The following is a 14,950-nucleotide window of genomic DNA, read 5'->3' as shown; positions in this document are numbered from 1 at the left end:
AGTTGACCGGCGTTGCCTGGTGAAACGTTGTTTTGATGCCTCGTGTAAGGAGGAGAAATGCGTACCATCACGTTTACGACTTTGATAAAGGTCGGATTGTAGCCCATCGCGATTGTGCTTTATTGTACCGCGACACTGCTGCTCGCTTTGGTTGACATCCAATTACTGTTAGCAGAATATAGAATCGGTGGGTTCAGGACGGTAATACGGAACGCCGTGCTGGATCGCAACGGCCACGTACCACTAGCAGTCGAGATGACAGGCATCTAATCTGCATGGCTGTAACGGATCGTGCAGCCACGTCTCGATCTCTGAGTCAACAGATGGGGACGTTTCCAAGACAACAACCATCTGCACGAACAGTTCGACGACGACGTTTACAGCAGCATGGACTATCAGCTCCATGGCTGCAGTTACCCTTGACGCTGCATCACAGACAGGAGCGCCAGCGATGGTGTACTCAACGACGAACCTGGGTGCACGAATGGCAACACGTCATTTTTTCGGATGAATCCAGGTTCTGTTTACAGCATCATGATGGTCGCATCCGTGTTTGGCGACATCGCGGTGAACGCACATTGGAAGCGTGTATTCGTCATCGCCATACTGGCGTATCACCCGGCGTGTTGGTATGGGGTCCCATTGGTTACACGTCTCGGTCACCTCTTGTTCGCATTGACGGCACTTTGAACAGTGGACGTTACATTTCAGATGTGTTAAGACCCGTGGCTCTACCCGTCATTCGATCCATGCGAAACCCTACATTTCTGCGGGATAATGCACGACCGCATGTTGCAGGTCCTATATGGGCCTTTCTGGATACACAATATCTTCGACTGCTGGCCTGGCCACCACATCCTCCAGATCTCTGACCAATTAAAAACGTCTGGTCAATGGTGGCCGAGCAACTGGCTCGTCACTACACGGCAGTCACTACATTTGGTGAACTGTGGTATTTTGTTGAAGCTGTATGGGCAGCTGTACCTGTACACGCCATCCAAGCTCTGTTTGACTCAATGCCCAGGCGTATCAAGGCCGTTATTACGGTCAGAGGTGGTTGTTCTGGGTACTGATTTCTCAGGATCTATGCACCCAAATTGCGTGAAAATGTAATCACATGTCAGTTCTAGTATAATATATTTGTCCAATGAATACCCGTTTATCATCTGCATTTCTTCTTGGTGTAGCAGTTTTAATGGCCAGTAGTGCATTTCTGTAGGTCAGTCTGTATCCCCCTTGTACTACTTCTGCACTCTGACTGAAGATTGACACACGGATACTTCGTATGGTTTGGGAAGATTAATTAAACGCGGAAAGACTGCAGTCATTATCTACAAAGTGCAAGTGTTACACCTGTAGAGTCTTTGTCCCCCTTCTTCTTCTTTACACTATGGGAGCACAAGACTGAGACACAGACAGTTTAAAGATTGGTTGCGAAAGATTCCTAGCAGGAACAGCGATTGCTGCTACGCCGTTGGTCTCCGCTCCCCTGCTGCTGCATCCGCACTTGCCACGAGACTGGCACTGCGGTGACTTCAACGAGCGGTTGGGAAGGATTCCTTAAAACACACGACACTATAAGCATTATGCACACTGCATGTCTGTTATACATACGCTCCTCCTTGCTACTTCTGCACTTTACCACACACAGGGGACTTCTGCAGCTTTTGCGGAAGAATCATGACTCGAATGCAGACTTTAGCCATTACCCAGAAAGTGTTATGTCTGTAGGCCAATCTCGGTCACCCTCCAGCTGCCATAACGGTCTCGGAAACTAACATACGGCCGGGAGAGCGGTGTGCTGACCACATGCCCCTCCATATCCGCATCCAGTGACGGCTATGGGCTGAGAGGATGACACGGCGGTCGGTCGGTACCGTTGGGCCTTCATGGCCTGTTCGGGAGGAATTTTAGTGCCAGCTGCGATAAGAACGACACAGGGAGACTCCAATGAATGCTGTTGAACGACTCTTTGTGTGCACTGAGATTATTGCCATTTGCCACGAGGTATGCGTGTTACGTTCATCTCACTCCTGCTACTTCTGCGCTTACCATAAGACTAACACCATGGTGACTTCAACGAGTCGTTGAGAAGGATTCCTTAAACATAAACAGGCAATAAGCATTACGCAATGCACGTGTGTTATGCCTGTAGGTCAGTCTCTACTCCTACTTACGCTTTCTGCCACGGAATGACACACAAAGACTTCAGCGTACGGCTGGGGAAGAAGCATTAAGTGTGGCCGAACTACAGGAATTACCCATTAGTTTAGTCTTTATCCCCCTAACGCTGCTTCCGCACTCTGCCACAAAACTGACACCAGAAGAACTTCGCTGTTGGTTAGGAACGATTCCTAGTAGCGATGAGAAGTCCTAGTAGGCCACAGATTAATCTGTGTCCCACTTCTGCCGCTTCTGCACTCGACCACAAGAATGACACATGGCGAGCTTAACGATTAGTTGGTAACGATTCCTTGAAAGCACGCTGACAATAGCCATTACAGTAATCAATGTTTTATGAAACTTTCTGACAGATGGCAACTGTGAGCTGTATGGAGACTCGTACCTGAGACCTTACCATTCACGTGCAACGCTCCTGCTTCCGAGTTTCGGCTTACAACCTGCAGTCACAGCTTCAGTTCTGCCATCACGTCTTTCGCAGCACCTCCCCTGCGTACCTCATCGGACTAGCACCTCTGGGGAAAAAAGATAATGTGCAGAAAAAGCTTAGCCACTGTGTAAGCATTGTCACAGAATTACTGTCTTATTTCTTCTCTTCCAGGAGTGCTAGTTCAGAAAAGTATGCATTAAAGGTTATGTGGACTTCAGGGACTAAGCGATAGGTATTGCCAGAAGTCAATCCGTGAGTGCAGGTCAAGGATCGTGCGTGTATAGCTCAGTCGGTAACCTTCGTCCCCGACAGACGAGGTTCTGAGTTCGTGCCCAGGTCCAGCATGCAATTTTAACCTGTCCTGAAGATTCCAAAGTGCACTGACTCCTGCAGCAGTGTGAAACACTCATTCTATGAGGTTACGTCTGGAGCACAATGACACTATTCACAAGCGGCACAGCTGCCAGTATGGGGGTGAGGCCCCGCCTCGTCTTTCCTAGCAGTAACTAAAGATCCAGAGAGCTCGACCTTCATTTGTATGATTTTGAAACTAAATATTTTGGAACCAAGTAGAAATACCTTTGATTAATTCTGATTATGTTTGCTGCGTCAGTTCAAGATTTCATACTGTCTCAAATATTTATTTCCCACCTTTGGGTCATTTTCCTTAAATTTTCAGTTTCGATTCATATTCCGTTTGCATAATTTTGACTATAAAGAGTTTGGACATCATGTAAGTATTTCCTTGCTCACGTCTGGCGGTGTTTACCCTCTAGATTATCAGAGTCACTTGATCAGCTGTCGGTTCGTTTGCTGCAGGTGACCAGCGTGTGAACCAGAACACGCAGCTGACGGTGCTACAGGTGATCCTGTTGAGAGAGCACAACCGCATCGCCTCAACGCTGGCCCACCTCAACCCTCACTGGGACGACGAGAAGATCTACCAGGAGGCTCGCCGCATCCTCATCGCCGAGCACCAGCATATCTCCTACTGGGAGTGGCTGCCCATCTTCCTCGGTGCGTACCGCTCCATTTCACCAGCCTACTGACTAAAACACTTGACAAAATGATCAGTAATCTGTCAATAGGCCTATCTTTTCCAGTGAATGGAGGGACATCCTTTGTTAGGACCTTGATGTGTATCAGCTCAGTTATGTATCATACTGATTAAAAACTTGATCAGGATGTCTCTCGTCCGATACCATCCTCATGGCAACCCAGTAGCTGATCCTCTGATTGGAGTGGTTACTGTCGCCCTCTCAATGTACACGGTGACGCATAAAGGACAGATGTTTTTTTTCTAATATTTAGAGGCTGATTCACGAAGATATGCAAATATTTTAATATGTTATTTTACAAGTAAAACTAAAAAAAGTTCATATAAACATAGGACTGCAAATTTTTAGTTATGGAGTTACGGCTAGTAAAAGATTTTGCCTGAAATTTAGCAACTTCTCTAATATGAAGCCAATCGTAATACTGTACGAGATTAAAGTAAAGCAAGATTTCCATTTATTTTGTTGTTATTGATCTGGTGAATCTAATAAAACATGTCCCAGACGTGAAACACGGATTCTTTTCAACAGCATCCATAATATCCTCATCATCTTCTTCACGTATCGAGCGCTTGTACTGATTATGAACGCTACGTAGAGAAACTGTCTCCCATAACATTCGAAATATTCCGCTAATGGTTCATGCATTCGGAATCCTGCCAGTTGGATAACGTACGAGATATTCGTCAACTACAGCCGTAGCATTACCATCACATTTGGCATAAATAAACACCGTATCGGCGTATTCCTCCGTCGTAAAATTGAAAGGCATCCATATTTCATAAATAATCTACAAACTACAACACTTACTATGTGGTTTCACTTAAATACACTGTTGTTATTATGTTATTTCGCTGAATAATGCAGAAAACTAACTCGTTTCAAGGTTAGGAAACGACTGAAACAACTCAATAACAGTTGCCAACAATGACATAAACGTTTCTACATTCTCCATGGAAAGTAAGCAAATTTACTTGTATAATAATCTTTGAATGCTCTGGAAAACTACTGCAGATACAATTCTGGGGCCTGTTTTATTCCATTCATCTGATCAATAACAACAAAATAAATGGAAATCGTGCTTTACTTGAACCCCGTACAGTTTTGCGATGGCTTCATATTAGCGAAGTTGCTAAATGTCAGGCAAAATCTCTTATTAGCCATAACTCCGCAACGAAACATTTGCGGACCTTTGTTTATACAGACTTTTTTATTAGTTTTACTTGTAGAATAACACATTTCAATACTTGCATATCTTCGTGAATCACACTATATGTATCAGTCATGCGCTTCTCAAGCCGCTCGCGGAAGTTGGCATCCTCTCTCTCCGATATCGCTCTGTCAATTTGAATGACTTCCACACGAATTGCTTCCTGCAGTTCTACAGGTGTACGTGGTTTATGCTTGTATACACGTAAATTGAGATAACCCCACAAAAAGTAGTCTGGGTAATGAGAAAACCAACCAAATCTGAACCACGAAAAACAGTCCAAATAGCTTCCATTGTCATTCTTGCTGTGTGAGCTGAGGCCCCATCCTGCCGAAACCAAATTCGCCAGATGGGAATACGTTTTCTTTTTAGTTCAGGAAGGAAGAATGCAGTGTCCTCCGTCTATAATGTTCCGAGATTACTGTTACAGTGTTCCCGTTGTCGTCCTGGAAAAAGTATGGACCAATAATATCTGTACCGGTTGCAGCACACCAAACAGTTACCTTGGGGCTATGAATTGGTCTCTCACGCGTTAGTTTCCGGTTTTCACTGGCCCAATAACGACAGTTCTGCTGATTTACAATGACATTCAAACGAAAATAAGCTTCATCAATCATAAACAAAATCATGTTCTCATTTTGCTCGAGTATGGCCTCCATTCTCAAGCAAAATTTAGCCGCTGTACATAATCTCTAGGGTTCAACTGATGCACAATGGCCATCTAGTAGGGATGAAACCCTAGATCAGTAGGCAAAATACGCTTTACTGAACGATTACTGAGGCGCAGTTCAGCAGAATGTCTCCTAACAGATCGATCAGGTCTGCGAAGTATGGCTACCGAACTCTTTCAACGTTTTCTGCACTGCGTACTGGGCGTGGAGCCCCTGGCTGTTTTCCGTTCATCAGTGTTTATCGCGAACGAAATGATTCAGCCAAACGTAAAATGGTGTTACGAGTGTCTATAACGTTGCGAAATGGCGACGAAAGTCACACTGAACTGCAACGATAAACTCATTATTATGCACAAAACTATTGTAAGCAAACACACTATGTTACCTAATCCACGGCTCCATGACCACGTCTAAACAAAATGGCAGGAGCTAACAACGCGTGACAACATCAGTCGTTCTGTTCCTGCTACCTGACCGTGAATATTCCAAAAACATCCGCCCTTTCTGTCTCACCTTGTACAAGCCATGTTGCATACTCTACAGATATAAAAGCTTGCCAATCTCAGCCATCCTTTCGTTAATCATCTATCCCTTGACGAACTCATGCATATCTTTTACAGGACATGGCGTCCCATCTCCGTCCAGTCTTGTACCTTACTAACAAAACACATCATCGAGGCTGATCTCTACATACATCAGTCTCCCAAACCACCTAAATCTCCAGCTCACCACTTCTCGAACAGACATAACAGGTCCTCACATTCGTCGCTCAGCCCGTTCTCATTACCTGCTGATAAAAAACATCATCGAGATACACTTTTACACTTTCTGACCTGCTCCAATCACCAGCATGTATCATATTGGATTTTGTTCCTCACCTACACGGGTACTATTATACGTTTATATACTACTAACCATTGAGCTCACCAAGATACATTCTTGTAGTCTTGAGCCTCATTCTGGTACATGTATCAACAACTGCGAGGCCATCCGCCATTGGGAGCGGCTGTGATTTTTCCTTATATCTAAGAACCCTTTGTGGAAACCTTCTGACATAACAACTGACCAAATGCACATTTAAAGCCGGTCAGTTTCTCACCTTTTCTGTTCTTCATCGCTGTATAGAGAAAAAATGCTGAAAGTGAATCTTCCTCGAACAACAGCATCCCAGTCCCATATCATGCTAAGTAAATACCTCACCAAGACGCACTTTATGTCGTCAGTATCTCGACAACCGCTATACTCATCAGCAGACACCACTGAGCGATGTGGCGCAGCGGTTAACACACTGGACTCGCATTTGGGAAGACGATGGTTACAACTCATGTCCAGCCATCCTGATTCAGGTTTTCTGTGATTTCTCTAAACTGCTTCATGCGAATACCAGGATGGTTCTTTTGAAATGGCATGGCTGACTTCCTTGCCAATCCTTTCCTAGTCCGATGGGACTGATGACCTGGCTGTTTGGTCCCCTCCCCCAAATCAACCAACTAGCCAACCATCAGCAGGCTTCGCTGTCCATTCTGCTGACAATGACGCCAGATTTTCCTTTTAAGTTTAAGAAAGTTTTGTTTAAACTGATTATACACATATACAAGACAATGCCATCCTTATATAAAACTTCTCGTGTCACAGTGTTAGTTGCCATACTCCTCTGAAACGGCTCGATCGATTCTGTCGAAATTTTACACGTATATGCGGTAGGTCTGAGAATCGATCGTAATCTATTTTTCATACCCCTAAGTGATGAGGGTGGTCCACCCCAAAAATTTTTTTCTTATTTTTTGTACAGAACTTTTTATTTTTATTTTTATTTTTGATGTGGCATTACAAAATACACACAACCCTAAATTTTCACCCTTCTACCACCAACGCCTATTTTTGATAGTGATTTTAGTAATTTAATAATTTTCAACCCCAGTTGATAACTGATCAATTATCACTAATCAACGGCTCAATCGATTCTGATGAAATTTTACATGTATATTCAGTAGGTCGGACAATCGGTCGTAATCTATTTTTCATACACCTAAGTGATAAGGGTGGTCCATCCCAAAAAAAATTTTCTTATTTTTTGGACAGAACTTTTTATTTTTATTTTTTTATGGTGTGGCATTAAAAAATACACACAACCATAAATTTTCACCCTTCCACCACCAACCCCTATTTTTAATAACGATTTTAGTAATTTAATAATTTTCAACCCCGGTCGATAACTGATGAATTATCACTTGATCAGCTATTTCTACCAGGTGTCTAGCGGTGATAACATTTCACTGTTCGATAGATAGGTAAAAAGACAACGTACCAAAAGCAACGAATCGAATATCCCTCTTTGAATGGACGTAACTAGACCGAGAAGTTTAACTAGGTAGCACGTGTCATTCGCCAAACCGACATTTAGCCCACGCATCGATTTTTACTGCACGGAAACATATCGTACCATCAAATTCCATTAGTAGAATAAAGAAGTTCCTATGCTCTCCTTTGTTCCTCTAAAAGAATTTAATCGTACAATATTTTTACGTACGATAAAAATCGATGCGTGTGCGCTTGGCCTTATTCATAATGCGTGCGAACACGTTTCGACACGAAACTGCCGTCATGTTTGTATGCTCATGGGCGAGCCGTGTATCGGCAGCAATTGCTAAATCCGCGCGATCTACCGTAGAAACGCTAGAACTAATAGTGGCCGGCACTGCCGGACTTCCCCCTAAGCCTTTCTCACTACCTACACAGTTTTCGGCCACTATTATTGTTTGTGTCACGAGCTCCCGCCAGCAACGGCTATTGTGTTACACGTATACAGTATTCTTACTGACTAGAGATAATTTGTATGGAAAAACAACGTTTGCCGGGTCAACTATAACATATAAAGATTTTCGGAGGCGGAACGAAGTTCGCCGCGTAAAGCTAGTCTCATGACATAAAAAAGTTACAATTATGGTTCTCTTCCTTAAATGATGAATTCTGTGTGCGTCTATTCTTCCTGGCAAATTGGTTAATTACGTCATCAACAGAACAGTCAATCTCAGTGGGCGTCGCGAAAGGGGGGGGGGGCGTGGCCGCGACCCCCCCTACCCCCCATATCTATCCACCACTGCTGGTAGTAAAGAAAAGCCCATTTCTTTGCTTACCGATTTTCATTGAGGCCTCACACAATTTCTGTGTTAATGTCTGCTGCGTTGTCCTGCAGGCTGGGAGACTGTGAAGACCCACAACGTGCTTTCCTACGGCGAGGGCTACGCACAGGACTACGACCACACCGCCGACCCCCGAGTCATCAACGAACACGCCACGGCCGCCTTCCGCTACTTCCACAGCAACATCCAGGGCTACCTCCAGTGAGTACTCCACAACATTCGTATCCTCCTGACTTCACCCAGTGTCCACGAAGTCCCCCTATTATTTCAAAAAAAACATAATTTGGAAACTTCACTCATGCTCATAAATTAAGGATAATGCTGATGCATGGTGAAACAACGCTCTGGTGGGCGGTTTGCGTCTTTAAATCTTCTCAGGGTATGACCATGCGTTGCATCTGACCTGCGGTCGACGCACGGTGGCGCTAGCAGCAGTCCACATATGCAGAGGTGTGTTGGTGCATGTCAGAGTACGGTGCAGCGAGTAAGAGTGCAGACGTTTTCAGACGTGCTAATGGTGACTGTGCGTTGAAAATGGCGCTACAGTACAGGACGTCCACAGTGTACAACACCACAAGAAGACCGATATCTAATTATCAGTGCCCATAGATGGCCACGGAGTACTACAGGTAGTCTTGCTCGGGACCTTACCACAGCCACTGGAACAGTTGTCTCCAGACACACAGTCTACAAACTACTGAACGGACATGGTTTATTGGCCTGGAGATCTGCAAGGTGCATTCCACTGATCCCTGGTCACAGGGGAGCCCGTAAAGCCTGGTGTCAAGAACACAGTACATGGTCATTGGAACAGTGGTCCCAGGTTATGTTCACGGACGAGTCCAGGTATAGTTTGAACAGTGATTCTCACCGGGTTTCCATCTGGCGTGAACCAGGAACCAGATACCAACCCCTTAATGTCCTTGAATGGGACCTGTATGGACGTCATGGTTTGATGGTGTGGGGTGGGATTATGATTGGTGCACGTACACCCTTGCATATCTTTGACAGAGGAACTGTATGGGACTGATGACCTGAGATGTTAAGTCCCATAGTGCTCAGAGCCAACCACAGAGGAACTGTAACACGTCAGGTGTATCGGGACGTCATTTTGCACCAGTACGTCCGCCTTTTCAGGGGTGCAGTGGGTCCCACCTTCCGCCTGATGGATGATAACGCACGGCCCGACCGAGCTGCCATCGTGGAGGAGTACCTTGAAACAGAAGATATCAGGCGAATGGAGTGGCCTGCCTGTTCTCCAGACCTAAACCCCATCGAGCATGTTTGGGATGCTCTCGGTCGACGTATCGCTGCACGTCTTCAAACCCCTACTACACTTGAGGAGCTCCGACAGGCACTCGTGCAAGAATGGGACGCTATACCCCAGCAGCTGCTCGACCACCTGATCCAGAGAATGCCAACCCGTTGTGCGGCCTGTGTCCCCATGTTGATGTCGGGGTACATGCTCAGGAAGCAATGGCATTTTGCAGCACATGTGTTTCGGGACGGTTTTCACATCTTACCACCAGTACTGTGGACTTACAGATCTGTGTTGTGTGTGTTCCCTATGTGCCTATGCTATTAGCGCTAGTTTTGTGTAGTGCCACGTTGTGTGGCACCACATTCTGCGATTATCCGAGTGTATTTAGATACGGCATCGTGGTTCGTTGCAAAACGATTATCAGTTCTGAAAGTTTTTTTTTTTTTTTTCTTTCTGTTGTGTCAGAATTTCAGGGTGAAACCCACCCGTCACTCGCAGAGCACTAAGGCACCATAGCAGCATTAACATTTCTCATTGCCTCGTTGACTGGCGCACAAAGGGTCATTTACTGGTGTTCTGTACTTGCAATCCCTGACGTAACTCCACAAATGGCGTGGGATTGGGCCATCGCTAACAGTCCACCTCTCAATAAATTGACTTCTGGGGGCTACACTGACGTGTACACTGTACTCTACTGTCAACACGTGCTTGAGACACAGGTGGACGTCCACCTCGAGGAAGGTTCAAAAATGGTTGAAATGGCTCTGAGCACTATGGGACTTAACTTCTGAGGTCATCAGTCCCCTAGAACTTAGAACTACTTAAACCTAACTAACCTAAGGACATCACACACATCCATGCCCGAGGCAGGATTTCAACCTGCGACCGTAGTGGTCGCGCGGTTCCAGACTGTAGCGCCTAGAACCGCTCGGCCACCCCGGCTGGCCTTCGAGGAAGGTCTCTGAGACTGCCTGTCTCTTTCATATTTCTGATCCCTCTCATTATGCTTGTTTCTGCCAGCGCTTTTCTACAGTACTAACTCCTCCCGACAGGCCATGAAGGCCCAAAGGTATCGACCGGCCGCCGTGTCATCCTCAGCCCACAAGCGTCACTGGATGTGGATATGGAGGGGCATGTGGTCAGAACACCGCTCTCCTGCCCGTATGTCAGTTTCCGAGACCGGAGCCGCTACTTCTCAGTCAAGTAGCTCCTCAGTTTGCCTCACAAGGGCTGAGTGCTCCCTGCTTGCCAACAGCACTCGGCAGACCAGATGGTCACCCATCCAAGTGCTAGCCCAGCCCGACAGCGCTTAACTTCGGTGATCTGACTGGAACCGGTGTTACCACTGCGGAAATGCCGTTGGCTTTTTCTCCAGTACGGGGGTTGATAATTTCGCGGTACTGTTGTCACATATTTGATTTCTGCATACCGGACGAGACACTGCACCTTCTCCTAGTCTGCCGACATTTTGATGCAGCTAGGTCGAAGCTGCAATACATACACCTCAAAAAAAGTTCGGAATATCATAGAGTTTACTACAATGCCTTCCTACACCCACTGAGGTTTATACAATACGTTATTAACAAAATTAAAGTAGTTTATTCTAAAAACAACAATGATTTATGTTAGTTATAAAAAATCAGTAGAAAACAAAGAAGATCCTTAGTGTACATCTGTAAAACAAAAACAGTGAAAATTTTTGTCTCATGACGATGAGTATCAGTCTTTAGTAGTGTGTGTGTCCTTCGCACACACGAATGGTTTCTCTCACTCTGCGAGGCATGCTCTGGATGGGATCGTCAAGTTTATCTTGGGATGTGGGGTCCCATTCCTCAATGGCAGCTTCAGTGAGGCCCGGAAGATAGGTGGATTTGGACGCTGTGCAGTGGCCACCTTCAACAGATTCCATGCATGCTCAATTGCATTGATATCTGGGGACTGTGCTGCCCAATGCATTCGGTTGATGTTGCCTCATTGAAGATACTGAGACATTGTTAGAGTACAGTGCGGTCTTCCATTGTCATCGACTAGGATGAAATTGTCACCGACTTCACGGGTCTGCAGGACCTTACAGTAATTTGTAGGACCCCTTGGAGGTATCTGGAACCTGTCAAATTGGCGTAGATGGGAATTAGAGAGGTCCAACGTCCCGTAATTACTCCCGCACAGAAAATTATACTTCCGCCGGGAAACGGGTGGACTTGCTGGACGTATCGGCGTTCTCCAAACTCTAACACGTGTAGTGTCCGGTCGCAAACCAATCCTGGTCTCGTCAGAAAACGTGACACTGCTTCATTCTCCAATGGTCCAATGTTGATGTGCAAGAGCGAAGGTCCTAGATCGCGCCGGTTATGTTGGTTCACTGCAAAACTTCTCATTGGTAGGCTGCAACCACCCTAATGCAATCTGCTACGTGCTGTTTGATCTGAGATACGAATTCCTGTTGCGTGGGAGGAGTCATTTCCAATATTTCTGGCAGCTGATGTTGGGCGCCTGCGAGCCAACAGCTGGAGGAAACGATCTCGCATTGGTGTCGTCGTATGAGGACGACCACTGCGAGGTCTATCATTCACATTTCCCATCTCTCTTCACTTTCTTCACAGCTTAGACACACCACTTTGAGTGACCGACCAGCAACATCTTGCTGAAAGTAAAGGCACTATCCTGACTCTGTCAAAGTATTGTATGCCTCTACGTGTCGTGTTACTGCAATGCTGAACACAAACTGGATGAAGCTGTTGTCGATACTGAACCGCTCGTGGCGTGCCACTGCGGCAGCGGTGTTTTTACATGAATAGGAAACGGCCACAAATCATGCCAGTAGTAATGGTTGAAAATGGTTCAAAAATGGCTCTGAGCACTATGGGACTTAACATATCAGATCATCAGTCCCCTAGAACTTAGAACTACTTAAACCTAACTAACATAAGGACATCACACACATCCATGCCCGAGGCAGGGTTCGAACCTGCGACAGCAGCGGTCGCGCGGTTCCGGCCTGAAGCGCCAAGAACCGCTTGGCCACACCGGCCGGCTAACTGGACAATGCATGAAATGCGTACGTCAATAAGACCTCTAGTATCGAAGTCTACATTTTACGACAGTATTCCAACCTTTTGTTGAGCAACGTAGTTCCAAGAAGAAACTTTGAGAGCGGCTCAGTGTTTTACAGCAAATCACTATTTTCTGTCACTAATAATTTCCATGTTATGGTTTATGAAACGACACTGGTACTTTATGGATGCCCTGCATAGCCCTCTATAGCATGGCAAGCATAGATAGCGCTATATGGCTCGACAAATCATACCCCGACTTCAGAGGTGTTTGCGGTATACTTCGCGTTACCATGTCGGGAAGAGTAGAAAATTCATCCGGCTTTAAGTGGTTCGTTACGATACTAGCGATGATGAAATACTCCACCGAATGAGTGGAGTGCAAAGTGGCTAAGCGGGAGTGGCTAGAGGACGAATTTAAAGATTTAGAAGCAAATATCGCCAGAAGAAAAATAGATAACGCCTACAGGAAAATTAAAGAGGCCTTGGAGAAAAAAGAACCACCTATAATACTAATAGCAGAGAAAGCAGAAAGAGGGAAGGAGTATATAGAGGGTTTACATATGGAAGATATACTTGAAAGCAATATTACCGAAATGGAAGAGGCTCTAGGTGAAGATGACATGGGAGACATGATTCTGCGACAGGAATTTGATAGAGCGCTGGAAGACCTAAGTCGAAACAAAGCCCCAGAAGGAGGCAACATTCGACCTGAACTACTCATAGCCGTGGGAGAGCCAGCCACGAAAAAGCTCTTGCATCTGGTGTGTTAGATGTATGAGACACATGATACAGCCTCAGACTTCAAAAGAATACAATTCCAGTTCCAAAGAAATCAGGTGGTGACACGTGTGAATATTACTGAACTATCAGCTTAATAGATCAAGGCTGCAAAATACTAACACAATTTCTTTACAGAAGAATGGAAAAGCTGTTAGAAGGCCCCTCAGGGCAGATCAGTTTGGATTCTGGAGAAATGTAGGAACACACGAGGCAATACTGACCCTACGACTTATCTTAGAACATAGATTAAGGAAAGGCAAACCTACGTTTCTAGCAATTGTAGACTTATAAAAAGCTTTTTGATGAAGTTAACAGAAACGCTCTTCGAAATTATGAAAGTAGCAGGGGTTAAATGCAGTGAGCGAAAGATTATTTACAGCTTGTATAGAAACCATATGGCAGTTGTAAGAGTCGAGGAGTACGAAAGAAAAGCTGTGGTATAGAATGAAGTGAGACAGCGTTGTGGGCCATCCCCAATGTTATTCAATCTGTACATTGAGCAAGCAGTAAACAAAACAAAAGAAAAATTTGGAATAGGAATTAAAGTTCATGGAGAAGAAATTTTTTTTTTTTTGAGATTTGTCAATGACGCTGCAATTCTGCCAGAAACAACAAAGGATTTACGAGAGCAGTTCAAGAGAATGGACTGTGTCTCTAAAGGAGGATGTAAAATGGACAAAAGCAAAACATGGATAATGGAATGTGATTGTATTATGTGAGGTGATTCTGAGAAAATTAGAGTAGCAAACAAGACTCACAGAGTCGTAGACAGGTTTTACCACTTGGGCAGAAAAATAACTGATGACAGCCGAAGTAGAGACGATATAAAATGTAGACTGACAATGGCAAGAAAGAATTTTCTGAAGAAGAGAAATTCGTTATCGAAAATAGGTTTAAGTGTTAGGCAGTCCTTACTGAATGTACACTACTGGCCATTAAAATTGCTACACCAAGAAGAAATGCAAATGATAAACGGGTATTCACTGGACAAATATTTTATACTAGAACTGAAATGTGATTACATTTTCACGCAATTTGGGTGCATAGATCCTGAGAAATCAGTACCCAGAACAACCACCTCTGGCCGTAATAACGGCCTTGATACGCCTGGGCATTGAGTCAAACAGAGCTTGGATGGCGTGTACAGTTACAGCAGTACATGT

General features: G+C 45.0%; 1 protein-coding gene and 1 pseudogene across 1 annotated transcript in view; one reads left to right on the top strand and one right to left on the bottom strand.

The window, feature by feature from the left end:
* The window catches only part of LOC124552510 (peroxidase), a 74,635-nt gene that overhangs the window by 34,097 nt on the left and 25,588 nt on the right, over positions 1-14,950 (top strand). Inside the window, exons 5-6 of the mRNA XM_047126800.1 lie at positions 3,431-3,628; positions 8,744-8,891. Of these exons, the coding sequence (XP_046982756.1) occupies positions 3,431-3,628; positions 8,744-8,891 (346 nt within the window). The remainder of the gene's footprint in view (positions 1-3,430; positions 3,629-8,743; positions 8,892-14,950) is intronic.
* Positions 11,198-11,315, bottom strand: LOC124552893 (annotated as a pseudogene).

This window comes from Schistocerca americana, chromosome 10 (assembly GCF_021461395.2).
Source record: "Schistocerca americana isolate TAMUIC-IGC-003095 chromosome 10, iqSchAmer2.1, whole genome shotgun sequence".
NCBI lineage: Eukaryota > Metazoa > Arthropoda > Insecta > Orthoptera > Acrididae > Schistocerca > Schistocerca americana.
This window is presented reverse-complemented; position numbering and strand designations above follow the sequence as displayed.